Source organism: Cavia porcellus, unplaced genomic scaffold (assembly GCF_034190915.1).
Source record: "Cavia porcellus strain 051 isolate PalLab524CR breed Dunkin Hartley unplaced genomic scaffold, mCavPor4.1 scaffold_1, whole genome shotgun sequence".
Lineage (NCBI taxonomy): Eukaryota > Metazoa > Chordata > Mammalia > Rodentia > Caviidae > Cavia > Cavia porcellus.
Window position 1 is genome coordinate 45,307,823 of NW_026947484.1, and position 26,529 is coordinate 45,334,351.

The following is a 26,529-nucleotide window of genomic DNA, read 5'->3' on the forward strand; positions in this document are numbered from 1 at the left end:
TTTTTGTCTTTTTCTTTTTTTTTTTTTTATCGGTACCAGGGATAACACTGAAGTTCTTACCATCTTTACCAGAAAGAAAATGTTCTTCTGAGTATCTGTGAATTTTCCCACCTTCTTTTTTTAGAAAAGGTTTTTATGAAGACAACTTCTGAAAGTATTTTTCAAATGTATTGTTTTTAACAATGCAAATGTTAAAAAACCATGAAGGGTGGCCAAAATATATCAGACAAGTTCTTTATGAAAATGAGCTCTATTCTGAAAATTCACAACTTTAAATAACTCGAGGCAAATCTAGAATAGTTGACTACCTTAGGATTTGAAGCATCATGATCAAACTTCTTTCGAGGAGGAAGAGGAGGAGGAACCAGTGGCTCTTCATTTAGTTTATTTAAGCTACCACACGAACTGAAGAAAGACTCTAGGGGAAGAAAAGACTAGTTTAACCACAATTCACAGTACAACTGTAAAACAAAATTTCATTGCAACTTGTACTATGAGATTTGTCAGACTGTATTACCTGTTACATAGCTCCCTGTTGGTTTATCTACACTCTATGGAAGGTTTAACAGTGTGTATCTACTTTTGTATCTATTACATAGATCACAGTGCTTGATATCCGGTAGGTGTGATAGGTAAATAAGACATAACACAGTATTTACTTAAGATTAAGTAAGATTCTAAAAACAAAAAAAATTAGTAAGATTCTGCTTCTCCAAAAAGTCTTTGTAAAATCTAAAAGAAAACTATGCATATTATGTAGTGACTTCCAGAGAAAGATCATCCTAAACAGAAACCATGCATTTCTGAAGCAACTAGAATCAGGTACATTATTACATATGTAACAAAACCTCTATAGAGGAGACCACAAGATAGGGCCATATCATAAAACACTCTGCAAGTCTCTTCATGATAAAGTACACATTATATGACCAATTTAAGCAAACTTACAAAATGATAAAGCATCAGGGACCTGGACAGGTCAACTATACACAGAGTAAGAATTATTTTCATTTAATCTATTTCACCTTTTTTCATATGACTTTCTAAAATCTGCAGTTACAGTCCAACTCCCTATCTGGTCCCTCACAGTCATGTAATTATAAAGGTAGTAATCAAGTCTTCTTTATCCCTACACTGAGATTGGGTTAATAGAGTTAAGCTGGGAAAGATGTTGAGGATTTAATTTAATCATGCAAACAACTGCTTATGGGACACTCACATAGAGATTTTTTTTAGCCAGGTGTGGTGGCGAATTACTGCGATCCTAGCATTCAAGAGGTTGAGAAAAAGAGGATCTCAAGTTCAATGCCAAACTGGGCAGCTTATCAGTGGGCAGATAAAAGCAAAACAAAGCAAGAATTCATGTCCTTATGGAGCTTATAATCTGGTTAGGGCAGAAAATAAACAAGTGAAAGTACGATGGCTAAAAATTCTAAGAAATATTCAGTAGGGGAAAGGTGTAACAACAGGTGTGAGGGGAGTAATTTACAGGGGGGTGATTAGGGAAGACCTCACCTCATTAAGGAAATACCAACCATATGCTAGAAGGAGGCAAGGAAACAAACCAGTAAGGTCAAATGAACAAAGAGCATTACAAGCAGAAGGAATGGCAAGGCAGAAGTCCTGACACAGTAACATGCCTTTGTGTTCTGAATGCAGAGTACCCAGGCAGTGAGACAGAGCAGAGAACAGTGGGTGACAAAGTCTACCAGATGGAAGGCCCTAAAAAGGAACTTTCAGCTTGGTATTCTGAGTAAGATGGAAAGCTTTATTATGTACAGGGGCCTCAAGGTCTAATGAGATCATTCCAGCTGTTGCAAGAAAACATATGCAAGTAGGGAAAGTGAAAATTAGGATGCTAGCATATCAAACAGGGTAAGATACTGCAGTGGTCTGGACCAAAGTGGCAGCAGTAGAAATGGTGAGAGATGGTTAATTCTAGATATATTTTGAGGGTAATCAACATTTGTTGATGGGTCATACCTGAGGTGTTAGAAAAAGACATTATGTCATAATGTCTAATTTTTCCTTAGTAACTGCATAGGTACTATAAGAATTCAAATGAAGAGGAAGTAGGAGGAACAACTTTGAAGACTAAATGATAAGATTTAGCCTTAGAGAGGTTAAATTTAAGATTCCTCTCAAATAGCCAAGTAAGAATATCATATAGATCATCTGATACCAAAAGTCTAGAGATCAGGAGAAAGAATCTGGCTAGAGATATGAACTTGGGAAATTATCACCACTTAAGTGATGACATATGTGAAGAATAAAGGTCCAGGAACAGGTCTTAGTGCCTTCTGCCGTTAATAATATGGAAAGATGAAGAACCAGCATGACAGACCGAAGAGCTACAGCGAAGTAGAAGAACCCAGAGAGTAAGACGCACAAATGCCTACATGCATGTAACTTTTTCTAAAAAACTTTGAGGTATTTTGTATAAGCAGGCAACGACTCTTTCTTGTTTGCCACTGAATCCCTCTCCTCATACTTTGCAGAGTAGCTAACACAAACTAAGTGCAGGTTTGGGGCCAGGAGTGTTTTCAGATTTTAGAATATTTGCATACATATAATGAGATATCTTGGGGATAGGACCTAAGACTAAACACAAAATTCATTTGTATTTCCTGTATAGCTTACACACATAGCCCAAAGGTAACTTTATATGCTATTTTTAATAATTTTTGTATATGAAACAGAAGTTTGTATATGGTGAACTAACAGAAAGGTAGCACTATCTCAGCCACACATGTGGACAATTTTTGGATGTTTAGTATTAGCACTTTTTTTTAATCGGTACCAGGATTGAACTCACGACTGCCCGCCTGCAGGGCAGGCGCTTATGCCACTGAGCTAAATCCCCAGCCCTGGATGTTTAGTATTATGATTTAGATCTAGGCTGTCTCCCTTGTTAAGAGTATCCTGACGCAATAGAGAAGTAAAAGTATAAAATGAACAGGTTTCTTGAGTCGAGCATGCGGAAAGGAGCACACAATCCATGGTGGCTGGGCTGCCTCCTCTGACCAGATACAGAGAGGCAGAGAGATATATGACCTCTGATACAGGGGGCAGATATTGATGACATGTGAGGAGCTGATTGGAATTTTCTGTGCCTGCAAACAGGAAGGGGAGCTGCAATTAGGGCTGAAGAAGCAGGAAGCATTTCCACTTTGGCCTTCTGCCACATTAGACCACTGTCATAATTATACAGTAATTATATTAGGGCAGGAACTTTTCATCCCCCAGGTCTTGTGTTGAGATGTAGAAATTCTGAAAGGAGACTGGATGATGGAGTGCTGTACTATCATGGGTTAAACCACTGACAGTTCAGAGCTGCCTGTGCTGTCAGAAAGTGGGGTTGTTGGAAGAGGCAGGTCACTGGGGTGGGACCTGGAAAGGTGTATGCTTGTCCCTGGTTCCTTCATTCTGCTGGCTTGGGGTGAGCAACTTTCCTCCACCACACCCTCCTACCATTCCACTTCTGCCTTCCGGCCAGCAAATCACAGACTGAATTCTCTGGAAACTGTAAGCTAAAATAAACCTTTCCTTTAAGTTTCATGTAGTGAGTATTTTGTCTTAGTTGGCATCACCACCATTCTTGACTTTTATATGCAATCAATAAACAATCATTTCCTTACACTTATTCACACATAGGTACTTAAGACTAGAAACTATGACATATCATTGGTATACAGAAAAAAATGTATTCAAGGTAACTAAACCCTGCAGAAGCATTCCTCTGAATACTTAGATCACAGCGCAAAAAAGAAGCAAATCCTAAAACAAAAATCACAGGAAGTTGACACTGTGTCCCTCTGGCCTGCACTCATGTCTTTACTACCCTTTGTGGGTACGTTGACATGAGGAATGAATCTGGGATGCGTAGAAAAGATGTATCACTGCTGATGAGGCAGGAAAGGTCTTTTTACCCTAGTGAAGCCAACTGTCCCATTCGAACACATGCATGTGTACATGTATATGTGAGTCTGTGACTCATCCCCTGAGGTCAGGTGTAGAATTTTCTACCTCTGGCTGTCACCTCGATACTCAAAAAGTGCCTGATTCTGGAGAGTCTCAGAGTTTCAGGATAGGAATGCTCAAGCAGTAATAAATTTTCTGTTGAGCTGGTTAGACTAAAGGGAAAGAACATTTTATGGTTTGACATATGCCATTTTCAAAGTGTTTTCTAAGATTATAATAAATATACCAATTTACACAGGATAAGTAATGTACCCATTGACATGGTCTTGTTCATAATTAAAACTTTTCTGATAGAGGGGAAACTTACATTTAAGTTAAATGACAATTTAATTACATAATTAAAATTTCTAAAACTGGGCACAAGATAGACACCAGTAATCCCAGTTACTTGGAAGGCTGAGGCAGGAAGCCTGAAAGTCTGAAGCCAGTCTGGGAAACTGAATCAAAATAGAAAATAAAAATGGCTAGGGTGTGTGTTCAATCCCTACTTTTGCACCAAAAAAACCCTATAAAACAAGAAAGTAGATTTTAGATTCTTAGTCATACTGAACATTTGTTTCTCTATGTCTTTTATTTGCTATGAACTACCTATTCATGTCCACTACTGAGAGATCTTTACTGTTCTTCTCATTTTGTCTGAGCACTTTTCATATTTATTATAAATATTCCTGGTTCTTACACAGCACTGTGTCCCTCAAAAGATATGCTGAAATCCTAACTCTGATACCTAGAATTATAAACTTGCTTTCCTAAGCCTCAAAATATCCAAATACTAATTTAATCAAGTAATTACTATTTTTACAGTCATTTCATTAGAATCAATTCATGTTCTACTTACTTGATTGTGGCAAGAGCACTGGAGCAAAGATGCTATTATTGCCTAGTAGAATGAGAAAAATGATTCATAAAGTCAGGGAATGTGCAACAGTTTTTTGCAAAAAGTAACATGTAATACACACATGGCCAGGATTTTACCATCATCTTTTGTTAGTTTTTTTAAAAGCTGGTACTTGTACCTAAAAGAGTTTTCCTTTCTTAGAGTAAGTGGTTCCCCTTCTGTCACATTCCCTTCTAGTTTTCCTCACAAAATGTACGTACTTGTTTTCTTATTCACTTCCTACCATGCCCTTCTGAGTAGCAGTGGAGTCAAAAAAAAAAAAATATTAAATCTTTTTTGAGTGAATAAATTAGAAAAACACTCATAAACAATGTACAAATAACCCTTTATTCCTCTATGCTAGTTACTATTTTCACATTTAGATGTCACTTTTTACACTAACAGTCCTTGCAAAGGACTCTACAACACTAAAAATATAAGAATTATCTGAAACACAAAATTCTTTCTTACTAGTTTACGTCTAACACTTACCACAGGAACTATTGAGATCCACATCTAAAAACACACTAACGTCTGAAGAAGCAGAAACTGGCGGAGTAGATGGCGTATTTGGAGAGGTTGGTGCTGACACTGTTGATTCAAGCTCAGTTTCAGCAATCCGACTAAAGCTTATCTTGTATGGTTCTCTTTCCAATGGTGTAGGATGACCTCGTAAAGTGCCTGAGGTAGAGCCATGTCGGCCTGTATTAGGCCTTATTCCAGGAGATTTTAAGGAGAAAGTTGATTTCCTAGGCTAGGAAAAGCAAACATAATTGACACACTAACTTGAGTGTATGTGTTTTAAGACCTAAAGTTACCTTATTCATTCTCAAGCACACATTTTAAAAGAGTGCCATAAAATTCCAACTTGCAGGGGCATGTTACAGCATTCTAGTAGTAACTTCCAGAATTAACTGGATTAATTAATGTATGCAAATTTTTTTCCCTAACTCTAGAAATAAAATATTGGAAAATTCATGTGAAAACAACTTTTTGTTCCCAAAACAATTGAAATCTAAGCTTTTTCAAATCAGTGGTGTCAATTTTACAGATATTTACTGGAAGTATAATTTATTAAGCAACATATTATGCTATGTGCTTTATTTTTTTTAAAACTTCTTTTCCCTTTTCTGATAACTTCTACAACAATATTTAAAGTCTTTGGTGAAAATTGCCATCACTTTTCCCTATTCTGGTAGTGATAACCCAGTAAAAAAGCATGAGTCAGTTAAAATTCAACTGTGCCAATATCAAAGTAAGTAGCTTCTTTAAAAAGTTACTTAATACTTTTGAGCCTCAGTTTTTTCACTTTAAGGATAAGATCTTTATCCACAACCGATGTGACAATGAGATAAAAGGAAACTACCCAGCTTACTTTACTGTTCTGCCCACTTACATGTTTACAAATGTTTTTACTTCCTTCCGTATCACGCTCCACTTTCAGCTACTTAGGACTCAATCTTCCTTTAGTTCTATTGCTACTGCAAGTATGTAGTGTAACTAAGAACTATAGCAAAGCATTCTAGTGAGAAAGATGGGTTCTAGTGGCAATGATGGACCATGAGCCCTAGGGTCAGGGGCCCTAATGGCAGAGACTGGGTCAAGCCGGAAGAACCATGATATGTGGGCTTCCCAGTTCTTTCAACATTGCTCCACCCACCTACCTGCTTAGCTCTCACTTTTTAACACCTTCTCCTCCTATATTAGGAGAGGTAAAAAATGGACAGGTAAACAAATGATTACCAACATAAAGGAAAAATCAGATTTTAACAAAAGGCTGATTATCTTCCCCACAGTATATGTAATTTTATAGATATTACAGTGCTACAAAACAAAACACCTAAAAATAGCTATTTGGTTATACTACAATGCTAAAGGAGAAAGCTGAAAATGATAATACTTTTAAAAACAGAAAACATTTCCAAAATTGTAATGGACTTACAAATCGAGGTGGCTGTTTACAATTTCTGGGTTCAATTTCTAGTGACTTGTTGAACAAATAATCTGTAAACTCTTTTTCAGATGAATTTCCCATGGGATTAAGATTTTCGAAGAACCTCTGGAATTAAATACCAATAAGGACATACTTTAGATCTTAGTAAAATAAATTTTATTTAAAATTTTAATAACAATGATCTAATTTTCACACAAAAAATTAACAAATTAAGATACAGCAATGTTTGGAAAGTTCAAAAGGATTGCATATTCTAATCTCTCCACTTGTAAATAAGACTGTATATAACTTTTATAGAAATTATATTCTAGATTACAGTTTTATAAAGAATGATGGATTTTTTTTCTTAAACTGGGAATTGAACTCAGGATGTTGCACTTGCCAGGCAGGTGCTATGCCACTGAAAGGAGCAAATCTTTATCACCATCATAATGGCCTCCCTCCCCACCCCACCCCTGCACCTTTTATGCTCACTCATTATAACAAAATAATTCTCATTAGAAAGCTATAATTTAGGGACCAAAATTATAGTTTAAAACCACAATAAAATCTTGACAATCAGAAAAAAGTAGAGATAAATTGAATTAAATTCTAGTCAAAAGTAATTTCAGGAATTAGAAATTGGGGCTGGGGATTTAGCTCTGCGGCATAAGCGCCTGCCTTGCAAGCAGGCAGTCGTGAGTTCATCCCCGGTACCGCTAAAAAGGAAAAATACAAAGAATAGAAATTTATCTTTGTTAGCCTCTAGTACAAAATTTTTTTTTTTTTTTTGGTATGGGGATAGAACTTGTAACCTTGTGCTTGCCAGCAGGCACTTATGCCACTGAGCTAAATCCCCAACCCAGTAACAAAATATTTTTATCAAAATTACCAGAAAACACTTCCAAAGCTTAAAGATTTTAAGGAGAACATTTAAATGATTCAGCAGTGCCAAGTAGACAAAAAGACAGACACCAGAGACCTCGCTATTTACATTTTGCTGTTGGAGTACCTTCTATGTGTGTGTATACAGATCCCTTTCCTGGCCTCGTGGTCCAGGAAGGCTTACATTTGTAATCCCAGGGAGAAGTTATTAGAATTCCAGAGAGTTAATTCTAATCTACCACTTCCATGCAACCCAAGGCGAGAGAGAAAAAAGACACTAAGACATATACAGTTATAGGGAGCCAAGGGGACATCAGTCCAGCCAAGATGGTGGTTCACTGGTACAAAGGCCACACCCATAGCACAACCCAGGTTTTATTAATTTTCCATGAGGGGAGTAGCTTAGGGATGAGTGACAGTGAGACTGGTGGGAAATACATGACTGCTGTGACTGCTGTGACCTGGGCTAGGTAGGAGGTCTGAGATCATCTCTCAGAGGGCAAAACCATATATAGGAGAGAGTAATCTGCATAACATGACTGAGACAGTGTTTAATAATTTGGGGTCGTGCTTAGTTCTGATGTGCAATCTTTGCTGCCCTGGAAAGTCATAGCCTCTTTCCTGAGGCTCAGTCCCAGTCGACAGCATGGAGCAGGGCTCCCCAACCTGCCTGGATTGATCAAATTTTTGGGGAGTCCCTGGGTGGGGTTAACAATGACCTGTCATCTTGCTTTAAAGATTACACATCAGCACCTCAGCTAACCCAATTCACATTGCTTAAAGCTAATAGAAAGGATAAAGAAATAGCTCAGCCAGCTCTGTACGTATCAATACACGGAGATGGGGCCAAGTTTATTCAAAATGGAGATAGCTGCTCTCCTTTTAAGGAGAGTCGTCTGGATGGTTCCCATGTGTGGATATATACACATAAATAAGTATACAGACTTTTCTTCTGCAAAACTGAAATAACACCATATTTGCTTTAAATCTTTTGTTTATAGTCAGCCAGCCTGCTTCTACGTGGCTTTCCTTTTTTTTCTTTGTACTGGGATTGAAAACATGACTGCACTTGCCGGGTAGGTCCTCATGCCGCTGAACTAAATCCCCAGTCCTATGTGGCTTTCTTATGAAGTACAAATTTTAACTCTATGATAAATCAGACATATATTTTAGAATTTATTTCAATAATCCCCATATAGGTAATGATCCACACAGAAGTCCTCTAATTCTTTGCTGTAATAATAAACTCCTTCTGCATATTTTTTGTTTTTTCTATAAATTTTATAGAAAAATACTTAGAAACACATTACTAGATTTAACTTTGCTATTTATATTTAGGTGGTTTATAAGCAAATACAAAAATAGGTACTAATAAGCAAAACGAGCTTTCAAATCCATAGTATAAAATTTTGCTTTTCAGGCATTCTGCCAATTTCAAGAAAATTATATTACTTTATTAACAAAAATAATTTATTCTCATAGTCAAGTTAGTTAAATTAAATTATATGAGCCAACAGTAATCCTAAAGACTTTTAGAAAGAGGTAACATCTATACTCTTGATTATGCTCACCCATAGCCCTATTTTGAAATACTATTCATTTTATTAATTATAGTTTGAAAACTGACCATCTACTTTGTCCAAATTACTTAGATATAATAAAAAGAAGCATTTCCTACCCATACCAAAAATGCTTTAAATGATGGTAAAAAGCCTATATTATCACAAAAATCTGTGAGGAGGTATGTTTCTGAGATATGAATGCTAAAAATACTACCCCAAGTGTATTCAACTCTAATATGACATTTTTCTCTGGGGAAATATATTTGCACTCTAATCTCAGTTTTAAGAACACATTTCCTTAGCCTCAGGAAGCTCTGTCACAAAGGGTGAGTTGAATGAAAGAGGTGACCAGCAGTTAGGAGCTTATCACCATTTTCTTAAAAATGGCTATCTGTCTACATTTTCCTAAGCGTGAGCGTTAGGTCATTCATTCTTGGAACTTTTTTAACTAAGATAAAAGAACAGTTACTATCTCAAAATTGAGGTAGGTAAAAATGGCTGTGGCTATTTTCACTAATATCCCCAATCTACAGACTGTATCTAGAAGTTTAGCACAATTTTTACTGTGACAAGAAAATTCATTCTGATTAGACAGTTGTACTACGTATGTTCTCAATTTCAAATAAATAATGCTATAGTGTGAATCACTGACATAAACATCATTAGTATTACAATTTACCAGGTATCCTTCATTTTATAGTATCACTGAACCACTATTGTACAGATGCTCAAAACAGATCATCTCTTGAAAAATGTTTATAAAGTCATCTACTATGCATATATATCACTTTTCTAATCTTCCTACTTAAATACACTAATCTTATGAAGAGATTACTTATTGAATGTTATACTGATTCATGTAAAATACTTAAAACAGCTATTAATGATGATATTATTAGTACTGTATTAGCAGTAATTTTCTTTTCACAGCATGGATATAAGAAAGCTCTTTCTAATTTGTTATTCACTTTTTGGAAATGTTGCTTGAACCAGCTATGCAAAGAAAAAATACTTTTGAGATAGTAAAGCGATTACAGATAGTGCAAATATCTAATATTTAACACTGTTACTGATTATTAACTCTTATTACAGTAAGTCCCTAATTTACAAACATTCAAGTTGCAAACTTTCAAGGTTATACTGTGTAAGACTCACTTTCATAAGTTGGCTTACAAACAAATCTGACTTATGAATAATTCTCCCAGAATGGAACTCATTCCTAAATTGAGGACTTACTGTATTTTCAAAATGAAATACATACCACGATATGTGATTATGATGTGTAATATGTTCTCTTTTAAAGATAAGCAAAGAAAATATTTACCCTCATTTCTAGTTCTATGCGTAAACAGTAAGGTTGATTCTGATACTGTTGAATTTCTCCAGTAATTTCAGCTACTTTCCTCCTTTTACTGAAATTGATTAGCTCTTTCCCTTTCTTTTTTAAAAAATCATTATTCCCTTCTTCGGTCTTCAGAATATTTGTTAAATATATTCCTAATGAAAAAAATAAAGAGAAATTATTTTAAAATTGGCCTTTAATCAATCATTGGGAAAACAACTGATCTGGTAAAGCTGAAAGATATACTATAAACCTCAGCAATTCTCCTAAAAAGATAAGGTAAGACTCACAGAACTTATGATTCTCAATTCAGAATTTTTGTTAACATTGAAAGAATTCAAAATAAGAAAATTAAAGTATTAAGTCTAAGAAATGGCAAATTGAGCTTTCTAACTTACTTTGTGAGTGAAATCTAAATTTTAAATTTATTCTAACTAAATATTGAATATTTGATTACAAATACTTAATGCCAATGATCTTTACCTGATTATCAATAAATTAACTTTAAGCAATTTCATTTAATAAGTACACAACAAATTGCTTACTCAGAGCCCATAATTTTTTTTCTGAAGACAATTTCCAATTATCAGAGCAAGACAGCGGCACTGGCAGCTAGTGAATACAGGAGGCCAGAAAGTTACTAAATGTTCTGTGATACATGGTTCAGTCCCACACAACAAAGAATCACTCGGCCTAAATAGCAATAGTGCCATGGTTGAAAAACTTTTTTTTCAACCCCTCTATAATTGTATATTTTTCTTTTTTTTATTTGAACATTTTTTTCCAAAGAAATCCATGCAGAGAAAGAGAAGCAGAATGAGAAAAGTGTACAGTTTTTTCTTTTTTTTTTATCTGAACATTTTTTCCCCCAAAGAAATCCATGCAGAGAGAGAAGGAGAAAGGGAGAGAAGGAGAGAGAGAGGCATAGTTTTTCATAAATATAAAAACAGATTGAGTGGCTGTTCCACCCACTGCCAGGTAAAACCATCTCAAACTGAATTACCCAATTTCTCCTGACTCGCAATAACTTTTTTCCCCCTTAATCCTAAAGGAGAAAGGAGAAGTAGATATTTAATTTGGCATTTCCAAACTCAAGTACATTTTCTACATTCAGAACTTCACTACAGTTGCTTTATTTATATCCTCTTCTTATTTTTCTCTAAGTGAAATAGGAAAAACCTGCTTCCTCCTTAGATCCTTGCCTGTGTAAGTCCTTGACAGTTAAACGGCCTGCTCAGGTTCATAATTTCCTTTTATTAAATTGAGTGATTTAAGTAAATCACTCAATTGCAATAGTACAGTCATGTGCTACACATAATGATGTTTAAATAATGCGTTGCATATGTATTGGTGCCACCATGAGATAAAAATGGAAGGCCTGGGAGTGCGGCTCAGTGGTATACCATATGCTTTCAGCATGCACAAGGCCCTAGGTTCAATTCCCAGCATCAAGACAAAGCAAAACAGGGGCTGGGGATTTAGCTCAGCAGCATAAGCACCTGCCTTGCAAGCAGGCAGTCGTGAGTTCGATCCCTGGTACCGATAAAAACGAAAAAAGACAAAAAAAACATTGAAAAAAAAAAAAAAGACAAAGCAAAACAGAACACCCCAGAGAAGATTAGAATAAAGCTGAAAAGTTGTGGTAGCTATTGTAACACTACACAATACATCACTCAAGTATGTGTGCTCCCATTGGTGTAAACTAACTTACTGCTGCTGCCCATCCCAGAAAATTATAGCACACCAATCTGGTGATGCAAGCCCATAATCCTAGCACCTCAGAATTGCAAATTCAAGGCCAACACAGGCAATTTAGTGAAGCTCTGTGTCTGACTGAAGAAAAACAAAAGGAGGACTGAAACATAGCCCAGCCTTCCCTGGGTTCAATCCCCAGATCCCCAGTACTGGGGAGGCTGGGGGAATATAATACATACAACAGACCACATATATGACAGTATTCCCACAAAATTATCACTGAACTGAAAAATTTTTGCACAGTGACATAACAGATGTTGTAAAGTCAGCATAACACATTCATTTGTTTGTGATGCTATTAGTGTAATCAAACCTGTACTGCCAGCTGTATAAAATCATAGCACTAACAATCAGGAGCCACTACTGCATAATACTTGAAACGATAAGGACTATGTTACTAGTTTATACATTTACTTCATTGTTATGGTTTGTGCCCAGATGTCCCTTCCAAAGCCTCACGCAGTCATAGGTACTAGATCTAGAGTGTGTGACGCTGAGATCAAAGATGTGATCCTGAGACTGATTCATGGTATGATAATAGGATTACGGTTGCTCCACTCTGAGTGTCAGTGCTACCTGCTCTGAGGATAAGCAGCCTGGATAGAACACAAAAGGACTGAAAGAAGGCTGCTGCTATTTCTTGCTGCTTGCCAAGAACTGTTTCTCCTCTATGATTCTCCTCTGCCATGCCACCCTGCCTTGGTGTCAACCAATATGAACTGAAATCTCTACAAACTTTGAACTAAATAAACCTTTCCTTACTTGTGGTGTCTGGTATTTTGTTTCAGCAACAAGGAAAACTAAGACATTCACTATACAAATTATTGTTCTTTTTTCTTCCTATAGAGAAAAACATTTACTGTAAAAATGTATGCTGTGTTCAAATCAGTAGCAGGCTCAAACATCGTTGTGTTTACTGTCTCTGATGAATGCGCCAGGAGGCCAAAATGAAGGCTAGGTACAATGTCACGTGTCAGTAATTCAGCAGCTGAGCCAAGAGGATCACTCAAACTCAGGAGTACAGACCAGCCTGGGCAACAAAGTGAGACCCCATCTCAACAGCATAAAACACCACATGCCACACAGCAGCTACACTGTACTGTTTTGCTTTGTCTTGATGCTGGGAATTGAACCCAGGGCTTTGTGCATGCTGAAAGCACATGGTATACCACTGAGCTGCACTCCCAGGCCTTCCATTTTTATCTCATGGTAGCACCAATATATATGCAATATATATGAGTGACTGACCTATACCACCTAGGTTTACATTTAGTGTGCTTCTTTTTTTTTTTTTTTTTTGGTATTGAAGATTTAATTCAGGGTCATCAAGCTGAGCTATATCCTCTGCCCTTTTTAAATTATGAGACAAGGGTCTCACTATAGTACTAAGTTGCTAAGGCTTGAACTTGTGTTCCTCCTCTGTCAAGTCTCCAGAGTGGTGCGATTATCGGCATGAGCTACCACACCCAGCGATAGTACACTCTTGCCATGTCTGTATAACAAAATCCCGTAACAATGCATTTTCTCAGATTGTGTACCTAACATTAAGCAATGCATGACTGCATTTAAGAATAGTTCACTTTATAAAACTCTGCCCTATATAATTACATGAAAAGAATGTTAAAATCTTTAGTAAATTAAAGACAAAATAAACACAGAATAATAGTAATAGTTACAATTTTATGAGTGCTTACTCTATGTGAGATCAGGTATTAGATAGTACAGATATTTAATTCTCACAGATATTTAATGCTTACAGATATTTAATTCTTACAACTCTATTAAGTAATTATTATCTTCATTTTATAAATAATGATTTGTTTATTTTATTTATAATACAAATAGTAATAAAAACAGATAAACTGGTAAAAATAAGGAAAACCTGCCTCTAAAGACTGACCTCTTTATACTATATATACATTCACCTTCAAAATATAATATTCATATTTAGCAACTCACCAAAAAAAGGCACACAAGGTGGATTAATTGACTTTAGTTTTACTAGGTATTTTTTAAAGTGATCTTGACTTAATTCCACAGCTTCATCCAAAATTTTCCGTTTTCTTTCCTGCAATGCCTTTAAAACATAAATTGAGTAAGATTCTTGTTCACAATCCAACCACACTTAAGGATGTAGAACTTAAGAATACATAACATTTTATTTAAGAGGTATGTGGTATTTCTCTGAGTACCTGCCTAAACCAATTTCTCCCTTTTTTATTTTTCTTTTGAGACAGGGTCTCATTACGTAGTTCAGGCTGGCTTTAAACGCATGGCAATCTTCCTGCCTCAGCCTCCGGAATGCTGAGATTATAGGTGTGTGCTACCATACCAGGCTCTTCTCTTTTTTTAAATCTGTAAGTATTACCTAATACAAACAGCCAAATACAAAAACCTAAAACAAATTAGAAGGTTAAGCAATCGCAAATTTTTTTCTCGGCATCTTGTTAGCCAGGGTTTCAAGTATAGCTGTAAAAAAGGAGAACTGTAACTGTTCAGCAATCAAGTATCTTTCCACTGAAAGGTCTGTTAAAGCTAAGGGAAGGGTTCTGTAAGGACTATGGGTGAGTAATAAAACTTGAACAAACATTTAACAAATAAAGCAGTAGTCCTTTTTTTTTAAAATTTCACTGTTACATCTTCCTACTGGAAATTAACCAATTTATAACTTCATAAATACTCCACAGCAAACATTATACTTGGTAAGAAGCATTCAGTACAGTTCCTTTAAGCTGAGGAGAAAACAAAGGAGTCTGCATAGCTTTTAATCAATACCATGCAGAAGTCCCAGCTAACAAGGACAAGGAAAAGAAAGGACTAATAAATAAAACAGGGATTGTAATGAAAAAAATCACTATTTAGAGAATATAACTACTCATGAATTAACTCCAATTAGAAAAACCAATTGTACTTCTACATGTCTTCAACCAGTAAAGAAAATATGATGAAAAGATTCTAACATAAATAACAAAGTATGAGATGTCTGTCAAAAAACTGTAACTGCAATGAGTAAATAAACACAGGGCTATATCATGTTCATGGTAAGACAAATTACGGTAACACTATCAATTCTTTACTAACCAACTTATAGATCCAATGCAACTTTTATCAAAATGTCAATTTTTTAAAATGAAGCTTGAAATGATTGTGAAATTTATATAGGAAAGCAAAGAACCGAGAATAAGTCATTCTGAAAAAGTGTAAGATTTGTAGGGGCTTGCCACATCCCTAAGAATTAATATAAATGGGGGCTGGAGATTTAGCTCAGCGGCATAAGCACCTGCCTTGCAAGCAGGCGGTCGTGAGTTCGATCCCTGGTACCGATAAAAAAGAAAAAGACAAAAAAAAAAAAAAAAAAAAAGAATTAATATAAATGTATGGTAATTTAGATATATAGCACAAGAAAAGTCAGATTTAAAAAAAGAATAGAGAGACCAGAAACAGTCCACATATGGGCTCTCTGTCTATGACACTACAGGCCCTACAGGTCAATGGGGGAACGAGTGGACTTTGAACAAACTGTGTGAAAGCAGCTGGGTGGCTACAGGAACAATCTCACCAGCTGAATTAAGGACTTAATAAGAAGACAAAACATTAGGTTAATAGGAAAAGACTTGTTAAGCTTGACAATAAAAAGCATAGTAACACAGGAAAAAATAGGTAAAGTTGACTACATTAATAATTCTTATTCATTAAAAAGTTATCATAAAATAGCTGAAAAAGGAAATTTTAATTTGGGAAAAGTTTATCTACCATTCACTAAATGACAAAGTGTTAAAATTCAGTGTGAGAGAATTCGTATGAATTTATATGAAAAACTCTACAACAAAATAAAAGTTCAAAGGTTTCCTTAAGAAGAAATACAGACAACCAATAAATACTTGAAACAGGTTTAAACTCATTAGAAATCAGGAAAATACCAACCAAAGTCCCAAGAATGGAAAAATTAGAAGGCCTGACAATATCAAGTACTGGTGAGAACATGAAATAACTGTTTCTCACACATTTCTTTTTCACTGCTTACTTTGCAGTACTAAGCATCCAACTGAGCCGCATCCTTGGTCCTTTTTACTGCCTCTCGCTAATTGCTAAACTGCCCCGGCTGGGCATGAACTTTCAGTCCTACTGCCCCAGTCTCCCAGCACTACAATAGTGAGCCACATATTCGTCTTTGTGATGGAGAAGGTAAGGAAGGAGATGGAATTAAAGGGGCTCTTAAACTGGACACCAGTTTACAGATAGTTTTTAGTTTTATTCTGCATACTTTATATATAATAATCACTATGCCACAATATTTTTTTTAAAAACTAGCCCAGCATTGTGTCACATGTCTGTAATCCCAGCATTCAGGAGGTCAAGGCAGAACTACCATGAGTTTAAGGTCAGCCCAAGCTACTTACCCTCTAAAATGAATACACTATCTCAAAGTTTTTCAAACACAGAATTGAAACAGATTATACTAGTATCTTTAGTATATAAAGTTCATTCATGTAAGTCAATTAACATGCAAACAGCCAAACAGAAAAATATATGTATAAAAGTGATTTTTCCTTCATTCCCCTTTAATACAACCTACTGAAAAAAATCAATGTTAAAGAGAAATATGGAGTGGGGTATAGCTTACTGAGGTGCCCTGGGTTTTATTCCCAGTCCAAAAAGCAAGATATGAAGGGAGTATGTATCTTTCTACACTATTCTAAATACTGAGAAATTTAGGGTTAGTTCTGTTTTCTAGTACTAAAAATGGAATCACAAGTCATTTGTGAAGCTTTCTTATGGCTTTATCCTTTAAGTATCACAAATATTTCTCGAAGACAACACACAAAGATCTCATCATTTTTTCCTATGGTCAAACAATACTCCATACTACAAATGTAAAATAATGCATTTATGGGCTGGGGATTTAGCTCAGCGGCATAAGCACCTGCCTTGTAAGCAGGTGGTCATGAGTTTGATCCCCAGTACCAATTTAAAAAATAATGTATTTATAATTACTCTCTCACATGGACACTTACTTAGACTATTTCTAGTTTTCTGCTACTATAATTAATGCTGTAAAAACTGTATCATTGCACATGCAATCTGCTATTATTTCTCTAAGATTTTTCAGGTCCAAGCATAGTATGTATGGTACTAGGGAAATTGAACCCAGGGCCACTCTACCACTGAGCTACATATCCCTACTCCTTTTTTAATTTTTAATTTTTATTTTTTTGCCTTTTTCCTTTTTATTGGTAACAGGGATCGAACTCACGACTGCCTTCTTGCAAGGCAGGCGCTTATGCCGCTGAGCTAAATCCCCAGCCCCTAACTTTTTATTTTGAGATAGTGTCTCACTAAGTTATGTTGGCAGAACTTAAAGTTGTGATCTCCTCCTGCCTCAGTCTCTTAGAAGTATTTTTTAACAAACATTAGTAAACATTTCCAGAAAGACTGTAAAAACTCGTATTTCCAAAAACAATATTAATATAGCTGAGTTTTTATCTTGTTAGTCTTCACTAGAAAAAGTCTTTCTAGGGGCCAGGGATTTTGCTCAGAGGCATAAGCACCTGCCTGGCAAGAGCTAAGTCGTGAGTTTGATCCCCAGTATCAAAAGAAAAAAAAAAAAGTCTTTCTATAATACAAAAGCAAAGAAGAATTCATAAAGAGATTTTGATTTATAATTGTTATTAATTTTTTTAAATTAAAAAGCAAACAGGAGCAGAATATGGTGATGCATGCCTGTAAACCTAGCATTCAGGAGGCAGAGACAGGATGACTGCTTCAAATTTGAGGCCAGCCTGGGCTACACAATGAGTTCAAGGCCAGCCTAGACTACATAGCAAGACCCTATCTCAAAACAAACAAGTAAACAAACAAACACTCCCAAAAAGTAGATGAAATAAAAACAAATAGAAATGAAAGGATATAGACAGCCTAAATTTTAGTATCTTTAATATATAAGAAGTCCATATAAATTAACAAAATGTAAACATTCCAAAAGAAAAACGAGACCATAAACAGATAAATCACAAATAAAATATAAGAGTAGCCAATAAGGGGCTGGCGATTTAGCTCAGCGGCATAAGCACCTGCCTTGCAAGCAGGCAGTCGTGAGTTCGATCCCTGGTACCGATAAAAACAAAAAAGACAAAAAAAAAAAAAAAGAGTAGCCAATAAATATACTTTCAAATATTCAACTTCACTAGTTGTTTGTAAAAATAAAATTTAAAATGAGAATTTCATTTTTGGTCCATGAAATCTATACAATTTTTTTTTTTTTTTTTGTCTTTTCTGAGACGGGGTCTCGCTATGCAGTTCAGGCCAGCCTTGAGCTCACTTTGTAGCCCAGGCTGGTCTCGAACTCGCAATGATCCTCCCACCTCAGCCTCCCAAGTGCTGGGATTACAGGCGTGAGCCACCACGCCTAGCATTTTTTTTATGTAGCAATATCCACAAGTACTTGTCATTTCTAGCTAGAAAATACCATGGTGAAAACATCAAGTTTTAAGATGGACACATACTCTGCCCCAGGATTTGCATCTACAAAAATTATTCTAGTGAAATAATTAAATTCTTACAAAGACTTCTGCATATGGATAGTACACAAGAAATTATTTATCAGAAATAACTTCCCACAACGGAATGATGAAACACGAGTATGTTTTAGCCATACGACAGAAAACCACACACGCTTGTTTTTGAAGACAAGCTAGCAAAACAAGATAATGTGTGTAAGAAAAATATGTAACCCATACAAATCTACAATATGGTCTTAGTTTTGTTATTAAAATATAAAAAAATTTCTATACTTTATTTCCTGAATTTTCTATAATACTAAGCACATCATTTTATAATTAAAAAAATAAATTTAAGTTTTAAAGAACAGATTCTCTTCATTCCATCCTTTTTTTTTTTTGATTATTATAGGTGTAAAGAAGGAATTTGTATCTATTTTATTTTTGGTACCAGGAATAGAACTCATGACCTTGCAGTAGCCAGGCAGGCACTTGTGCCATTGGGTTATATCCCTGGCCCTTGTATCATATTTTAAATCTTTTGTTATTTATGTAAGACTATCAGTCAGTGTGCTACTGAAACAATCCACTTGAAACTTTATCACACTGAAGTCAGGATTAAAGTTAGGGTATAATAGAGGTTTAATATACTTAATACTTATGTTAATAATATACTTAATATTTATGTTAAGAATATTAAACATATCTCACACTCTTTGATGAATTCTAAACTTACTAATACATATTGATATATTTTCTAGTGTCTGCATATCTTCCTAATCACTGTACTTAAAAGGAAAGGATGAATTTACAAAGGATTTACTACAAAAGGTAGTAGAAGTAGTGTCTTTTACATTAATTGTATCTTTCCCTAAAAGGATGAAATAAGCCTGAAACTTACCTCAAAGGTGTGGTCTAGTCTGTACACTGACACTGAATTTACGGCACTGACTATCTCCAATACGCCATTGAAATTATTCAAATCTTGAAAAACTTGCAGAATTTCTATAATTCTACTTAATACTGCCACTCGTTCTTCAAAATTTTCTGCTTCCACAATGCATCTAGTAACAACAACAAATTAGTAGCTTAGAAAAGTATCTTCACCTCATTTAGAAAATGAATTTCTTTTGATTCGGAACTTCATGTTTCCTATAACACAGTCAATATTAAAAGGCAGTAAGATGGAGTAAATAACAACTTACTTTTCGAACCAGAGAGTGAGATTTGTGGTATGGCGAATCATTTTCAATAAATTTGGAGAATTTATTTCTTTATCTTCTTTGGTCCACACACTCCCTACAAGTTCAGAAGGTTGGACTTTTCTGTGGAATAAAAAAATCAATACAACTTGAACTCCAAAGGACTACCAGTATCAAAATTATTTAAAGACCTTTTTGAATTAATTAATTTAAAAAAAATTTTTTTTGAGACAAGGTCTCATTCTGTAGTGCAGGCCAGCCTTGAATGCACTTTTGTAGCCCAGGCTGGCCTCAAACTCATGGCAATCCTCCTGCCTCAGCCTCCTGTGCTGGGATTATGGGCATGCATCACCATGCCTGGCAATCTCCTTGTATGCAGAAAGAAAAAAATAAGCCAAAATAAAAACTGACAACAATATGAACAAGTTCACAGAGTAACAGACCCAAATAGCCATAAGCGTGAAAAAAAATCTGTTATTCAGGAAAAAGAACATAAAATTGCAATGAAATCCCATTTTATTCCATCAAACTAACCAAAATCTGACAACACTAAACAAGTAAAAATACAATGAAGGATTTTCCCACACTGATTTGCAAGTAAAAACTAGATACAACCACTCTATAAAATCATTTAGCAATTTCTCAGTACTGAAAATACTCGTGCTACCTGAACTAGCCACCTAGATACCTTCTCTCTATAAGTTCTTACACAAAGTTATAGGAGCACATTTACTAGAATTTTTATTTTCAAAAATGAAAACTCCCCAAAAACTAGAGGTTCATCATTAAGAGACTGGGTAAACTGAAATATTCATAAAGTGCAATACTAGACAGTGGCTAAAATAAATGAACTAGAACTGTATTCAACTTGAACAAGTATCAAAAACAAAGTAAAAAACATGTTGCAGACTAATAAAAATTATGCAGTTTAAAAATCTGCAAGTAAAAAAAAAAGAAATTAAAGGTCTGGGGATTTAGCTCAGTGCTAGAGGTACCTGCCTGGCAAGTGCAAGGTTATGAATTCGATCCCTAGAACCAAAAAAAAAGTAAAAATCTGCAAGCTAAAACTACATATTATTTAAGACTAAGTATTATGAATATAAATTAACAAACATAAAAATGGTAAACATCAAATTGTGAGCAGTAGTCATTTCTTGGAGGACAGAAAGGCAATGAGAATGGAGAAAATTATAAGGATTTTTATCTGTATTGTTTTTGTGTTTCATTAGTACTTGTTTTTTATTTATTCACTCATTCATTCATTCATTTATTTTTGTCTTTTTGAGACAGGGCCTTGCTGTGCAATTCAGGCTGGCCTTGAGCTCACTTTGTTGCATAGGCTGGTCACAACGATCCTCCTGCCTCAGCCTCCCGCAGGCATGAGCCACCACGCCTGGCTCGTTATATTATTTCCTACATTTGTTTGGATACTTGTGATAGCTAATGAAAACTCAGACAGAAAAGCAGATTAAGGGGCCAGGAATCTGAGTTTGCTCCTCGGTACCAAAAACAAACACAAACAAACAAAAAAGAAAGAAAGAAAAGGAAAAGCAGATTAAATTGTCACAATGAATCAGGAAGACATAACTTCTAAAAGCACGTGATAGCTTTGTCAACAATATCCTATGGTCTTAGAAATTCAAAAATTTTTTAAAATCAGTAGATTTGAATACAAAGAGGTACATGTTAACATTTTGGAATACATTTCTCAAGTAGCTCTACCATTTCATCAGTAATTTACTTTGTAACATTTACTTTGTCCATGTTTTACATATGTTGCTCTTTTCCCACCACACACATCACTGACAGAGGTATTTCTCTGTCCTAAAAGCAGGTCCCCATTGTTTTCTGATGTCCACTCACATAACAGGCACTCTATGAGGAAAAACTCAATTCAGTATGATTTGCTTTGTTGCCTCAAATAACAAGTCCCTTCATTCCTATCAATCCCAAATCCCACAACATAGCTGCCAACTAAAGTGCTCTTAGCCACAACTAAGAAAGTATTAGAACAGCAGGGAGGAAAAAAACTCATTTGAAAGTGGACGCTCTTTTCTTGTGTTTGTCCTCTTCTTACCCTTCCTTTTGTGAAGGATTATTATCCCCTCATCTAGGCCTTCCATTTGCAGGACAGACTGCAGTAAACACTGTGCTATGAGCTATCCTCCAAGCACAGAATAGATGAGGTATTTTTAAGCACTCATGAATAATCAGCAAAATGTTTAAAAAACAAGTATAGGAAGTACATTAAAATCCTTTAAAACAGTAAAAAATTACCATTAGTTAGTTACCTGTACAGATCAGATTCCAAAAGTGTTAGCTGACGTGCGACTTCTATTGGATGAAGGGTCATAAGCTCAAACGTCTCTAGCTGTCCAGGCCTACTGATGTGCCACTCAATGGGCGGAGGTGGACTCTCAAAGGTAATATTATGGCTTATTCCATTTGCCTGAGCTTGTTTCTTCCTCTTGATGATCTTAGCAATTGACTCTACCCATTTCTTCATGGCTTTCCCTGGGAAAAGAACACACATACAGAATTGTTTTCTGTTCAACAGATGTAACTGTAAACTTTGTAATATTTAACTTTTACCTAGTTTCAACAATTATCAACTCCTGGCCAATTTTTGCTTCCTCTAACCACATTCATGCCCTCCCTTGACTCTGTAGGCTATAACTGACACAAATCCAACAGTCTACCACTTCACTGATACATAAATATGTGCCTCTGAAACACTTGTTAACATAATCACAGTATCATTACCACATACAAAAACTGAAATGTTAGTGCCACTACATATTGTTCACCTTCAAATTTCTCTATCTCTCAAATGTATTCTTACAGTTGGTTTGTTTTAAAAAGGACACAAACAAGAATCACATATTGCACTGAGTCAGTCAAGTCTTTAACCTATGGTTTCCCCTTTTATTGCACATTTTTGCTTGTAACTTATTTGTTGAAGAAACTGAATCACTTGGCCTGTGGAGTGTTCCAAATCTGTATTTTGCCAATTCTATCTGTGATGTTTTTGCTTTTTTGAAACAGAGTCTCAATATATGGCCCAGGCTGGCCTTGAACTCACAGAGATCCTCCTGCCTCAGCCTCCTGAATGCTGGGATTATAGGTATGTACCACCATGCCCAGCTTTTCTGTGATGTCATTTTTCAGATTTTTCTATATCCTGTATTTTCTGGAAACCACAAATAGACTTGACAAATTCAGCATCAATATTTTGTCATGAATACTTGCCAACAATATTTCCAACAGGAAGCACACAGTATCTGGTTATTTCCCTTTTTTGTGATGTTTGCCATCTATTTCTAATTCCCTAGATCTCTTATTTATAAGAATTAAGAAATGATGGTATTACATCATTCCTTATTACTTGACTACTATTAAAAAATGAATGTTCCCTCATGAACTATTTGGTTATCCTAAAGTATAATTTTATAGGAAAGGCTTTTAGACCTTAACATAACCATTTACTTGATTTATTTTAACACACATGTGTGTTTTAGCAACTTCTTAGATTAAATACAATCTAGCATTCTCATTAGGAATATAATTTAAATTAAAACAAATGAGTCATGTTCTCTACTCGAAATTAAATTCTCCTTAAAGAATAAATAGGACATGAAATAAACTAGCCTTGTTATATTATTCTTAATGTTTCATAAATAAAAGATCAATGTTCTAAATTTAATAACATACATTTGATCACACATATATCTGTCGAAAATGTTCATGGCCCACAGTTTTGTTTCAGAGGCAATGTCAGAAACTTGAAGTAGGAAATGTCTACTTTCCAGGGGAAATTAATATAAAAAAGCTGTTAATCATCCAAAACTGAAGAAAAAGGATAAGAAAAAAACAAAACTACATATATTTTTATTTATTGAAGGAAAAGCAGCTTTAAGTTAAGATAAAATTAAATGAATTCTTTAAAGGAAATGCTTGCCTCAAAAACTTCAAAAGGGGGCAGAGGGTACTGCACAGGGGCACAGCACTTGCCTAGTATCTGTGAGACGCTGGATTTGATTCCCAGCACTGCTAACCAACACACACAAACTTGGAAAGCCAAAGTCTCGAAGTTTTGGGTAGCTCTAAACACATATGAGTTTTTTAGAAACTATAAAAATCATTCCAAATAGTATTTCGGCTTTCTAAAAACAAAATATAGCTTAATTAAAAGTGACAATCTCATATAAACTTGTACAATACAAGATTCAATTTGATCTTTAAATAATATACCTCTTACACTTGAAATGAAGGATTCTAGTCTTTCAAGCAATTCCAAATCTCTTTCAAAGTCATAAAAATGGTGTTCAACCCAGTGCCGAAAAACATTTAAGACCCTGAAAAAAATGGAAAGGAACACATTTTAATGAAAGCTAAGCATTTCATTCTAATGAAAGCTAAGCATTTTAATGAAAGCTAAGCACTTCTTTAGTGCCATGGTGGTAGTTTTACGTACAAGAACTAATATAATACTTGCAGAGTTATTAATATATATTTAGTTAATATCTTAATATTTTTCTTCAGTACTATAAAGAAAGCCATTCTCTAGATTGTAAATTATTTTTATATTGGACTTTAAAATATTCCTAAGTATAAAAACTGTGGTTTCTGTGCTTAACCATTTATGTTAGAGAAAAGTACCTTTATTTATATGTAGAAAATTCACGGGCTACAGTACAAAAGCTATTTTTCAAGTTTTGAAACTGAAAAGACATTTTAAAAATACAGATTTTGATATACATTTTACAGAAAACGGAAAGCTAAAAGGCAAGTATGAGGTCCTGAGTTCAAGTCCCAGTACCAAAAAAAAAAAAAAAAAAAAAGCCAATGTATTGGATTGTAAAATTCAAGAATGTAACCTACAGATACACCCATAATGTTTTATTTCACTTCCACGGGCAATATTTTTTCATGTGGTCCTGGAGATTGAATCCAGAGCCTTCACTGAGCTGCATCCCCTGCCTTTTTTTGTTATTTTTGAGCTAGGATCTTACTAAGTCAGTATTAGCCCCAGCTGGTTTTGGGCTTCTGATCTTCCCACCTCAACCTCCTGCACTCCAGGGTTACAGGTATACAGCACCAAACCAGACTAAAAATATCTCTGACAGAGAGCTGTTTGGTTTTGTAGAACTGTGAAAATATTCTTCTACACACTTCCAAATAATCTATACAAACATGGCGTTCCACTAACTACCACACAGACATACTGATTGTATATATCAGTTACATTAACAGTAATGAAAATTCACATGATCATTTCCAAGTTAGCGTCTATTCCCACCCTGAAAGACAACAGTATTCCTTTCAGATTAAAAAAAGTTCATTTAATTCCTAATCTTGGTTTTGCTATTTGTATTAAAACAACCTCACATCATTGTGTCTGATTAGCTCACTGGCCTGGAGAATATAATGGAACATTACAATTCTGCTTCTATTTTGTCTCTCTTGTAGTTTCTATAGTATCAACGTAATTTTAAAATTATCATACAAAAGAAAAAATCTGATCATTAAGACTTTATCAAAATTTAAAATTTCAGCTAGGCAAGCCCCAGTCTGAGAAAAAATATTTGCAAAACATTTTCCTGACAAAAGATTACCTCAAATCCTACTCAATACACTGTTGTAACTCAGAAATAAAAACTCAACAAACATAGGCAAGATTCAAATGGTTTTTTAAAAAATAAGTATGAATGGCCAATAAGAGACAAAAATTCTCAATATTAGCAAAATACACATTAAAACTACCATGAGAAACCAGTCTGCAGCCAGCAGCATGGCTAAGGACTAAAAACTGACAATGGTAACTGCAGAGAGGATAAAGGGCAACGGAACTCTCAGACACTGCTTACAAGCGTCTGAATATTGAGAGAAAATTTTGACCAGGCCATTTCATTTTTAGTTATTTACCCAAAGTAAGTGAAAAAGACATAAACATAATTTTAAGATTGTAAGATAAAATTTACAACAGCTTTATTCATAATAAAGACTGGAAAATGCCCAGGCATTGTTCAATGAGAAACACGTACCTACACATACACTGTGCTATATCCATGCAATGAAATATTACCTCAATCAAAAAAGAGAAAACTACTAATATAAGCAACATGGATGAATCTGAAAAGCAAGCTGACTGAAAGAAACATTTATATGCAATTCTTCAATAGGTAAAACTAGTCGAATGTGATAAAATCACAATATTGAGGTTGCCTCAGTCATAGTAGTGCATGCCTGTAAATCCCAGCCCTTTGGGAGGCTGAGGCAGGGGGATTACAAATTCAAGGTCAACTATGCAAAACAGTGTAGACCCTGTCTCAAAATAAAAAGAACTGAGGTACGGTTCAGTACTACAGTGCTTACCTTACATTACTAAGACCCTGAGCTCAATCCCAAAAACAAAACAACCCAGAAAACAGCATTTGGGGAGTGGGAGGAAAATGTGATTAGAAAAAGAAGGCAGCTTTCTAGAGTTTGCTAACG

General features: G+C 35.1%; 1 protein-coding gene across 1 annotated transcript in view; it reads right to left on the bottom strand.

Annotated features, from left to right (window-relative positions):
* Nucleotides 1–26,529, bottom strand: part of Sos2 (SOS Ras/Rho guanine nucleotide exchange factor 2) — an 82,854-nt gene that overhangs the window by 2,402 nt on the left and 53,923 nt on the right. Inside the window, exons 13-22 of the mRNA XM_003471807.5 lie at nucleotides 24,286–24,389; nucleotides 22,326–22,548; nucleotides 20,038–20,157; nucleotides 19,734–19,896; nucleotides 14,295–14,412; nucleotides 10,563–10,735; nucleotides 6,801–6,917; nucleotides 5,351–5,612; nucleotides 4,820–4,861; nucleotides 309–418 (exon numbers count right to left, since the gene is read on the bottom strand). Of these exons, the coding sequence (XP_003471855.1) occupies nucleotides 309–418; nucleotides 4,820–4,861; nucleotides 5,351–5,612; nucleotides 6,801–6,917; nucleotides 10,563–10,735; nucleotides 14,295–14,412; nucleotides 19,734–19,896; nucleotides 20,038–20,157; nucleotides 22,326–22,548; nucleotides 24,286–24,389 (1,432 nt within the window). The remainder of the gene's footprint in view (nucleotides 1–308; nucleotides 419–4,819; nucleotides 4,862–5,350; nucleotides 5,613–6,800; nucleotides 6,918–10,562; nucleotides 10,736–14,294; nucleotides 14,413–19,733; nucleotides 19,897–20,037; nucleotides 20,158–22,325; nucleotides 22,549–24,285; nucleotides 24,390–26,529) is intronic.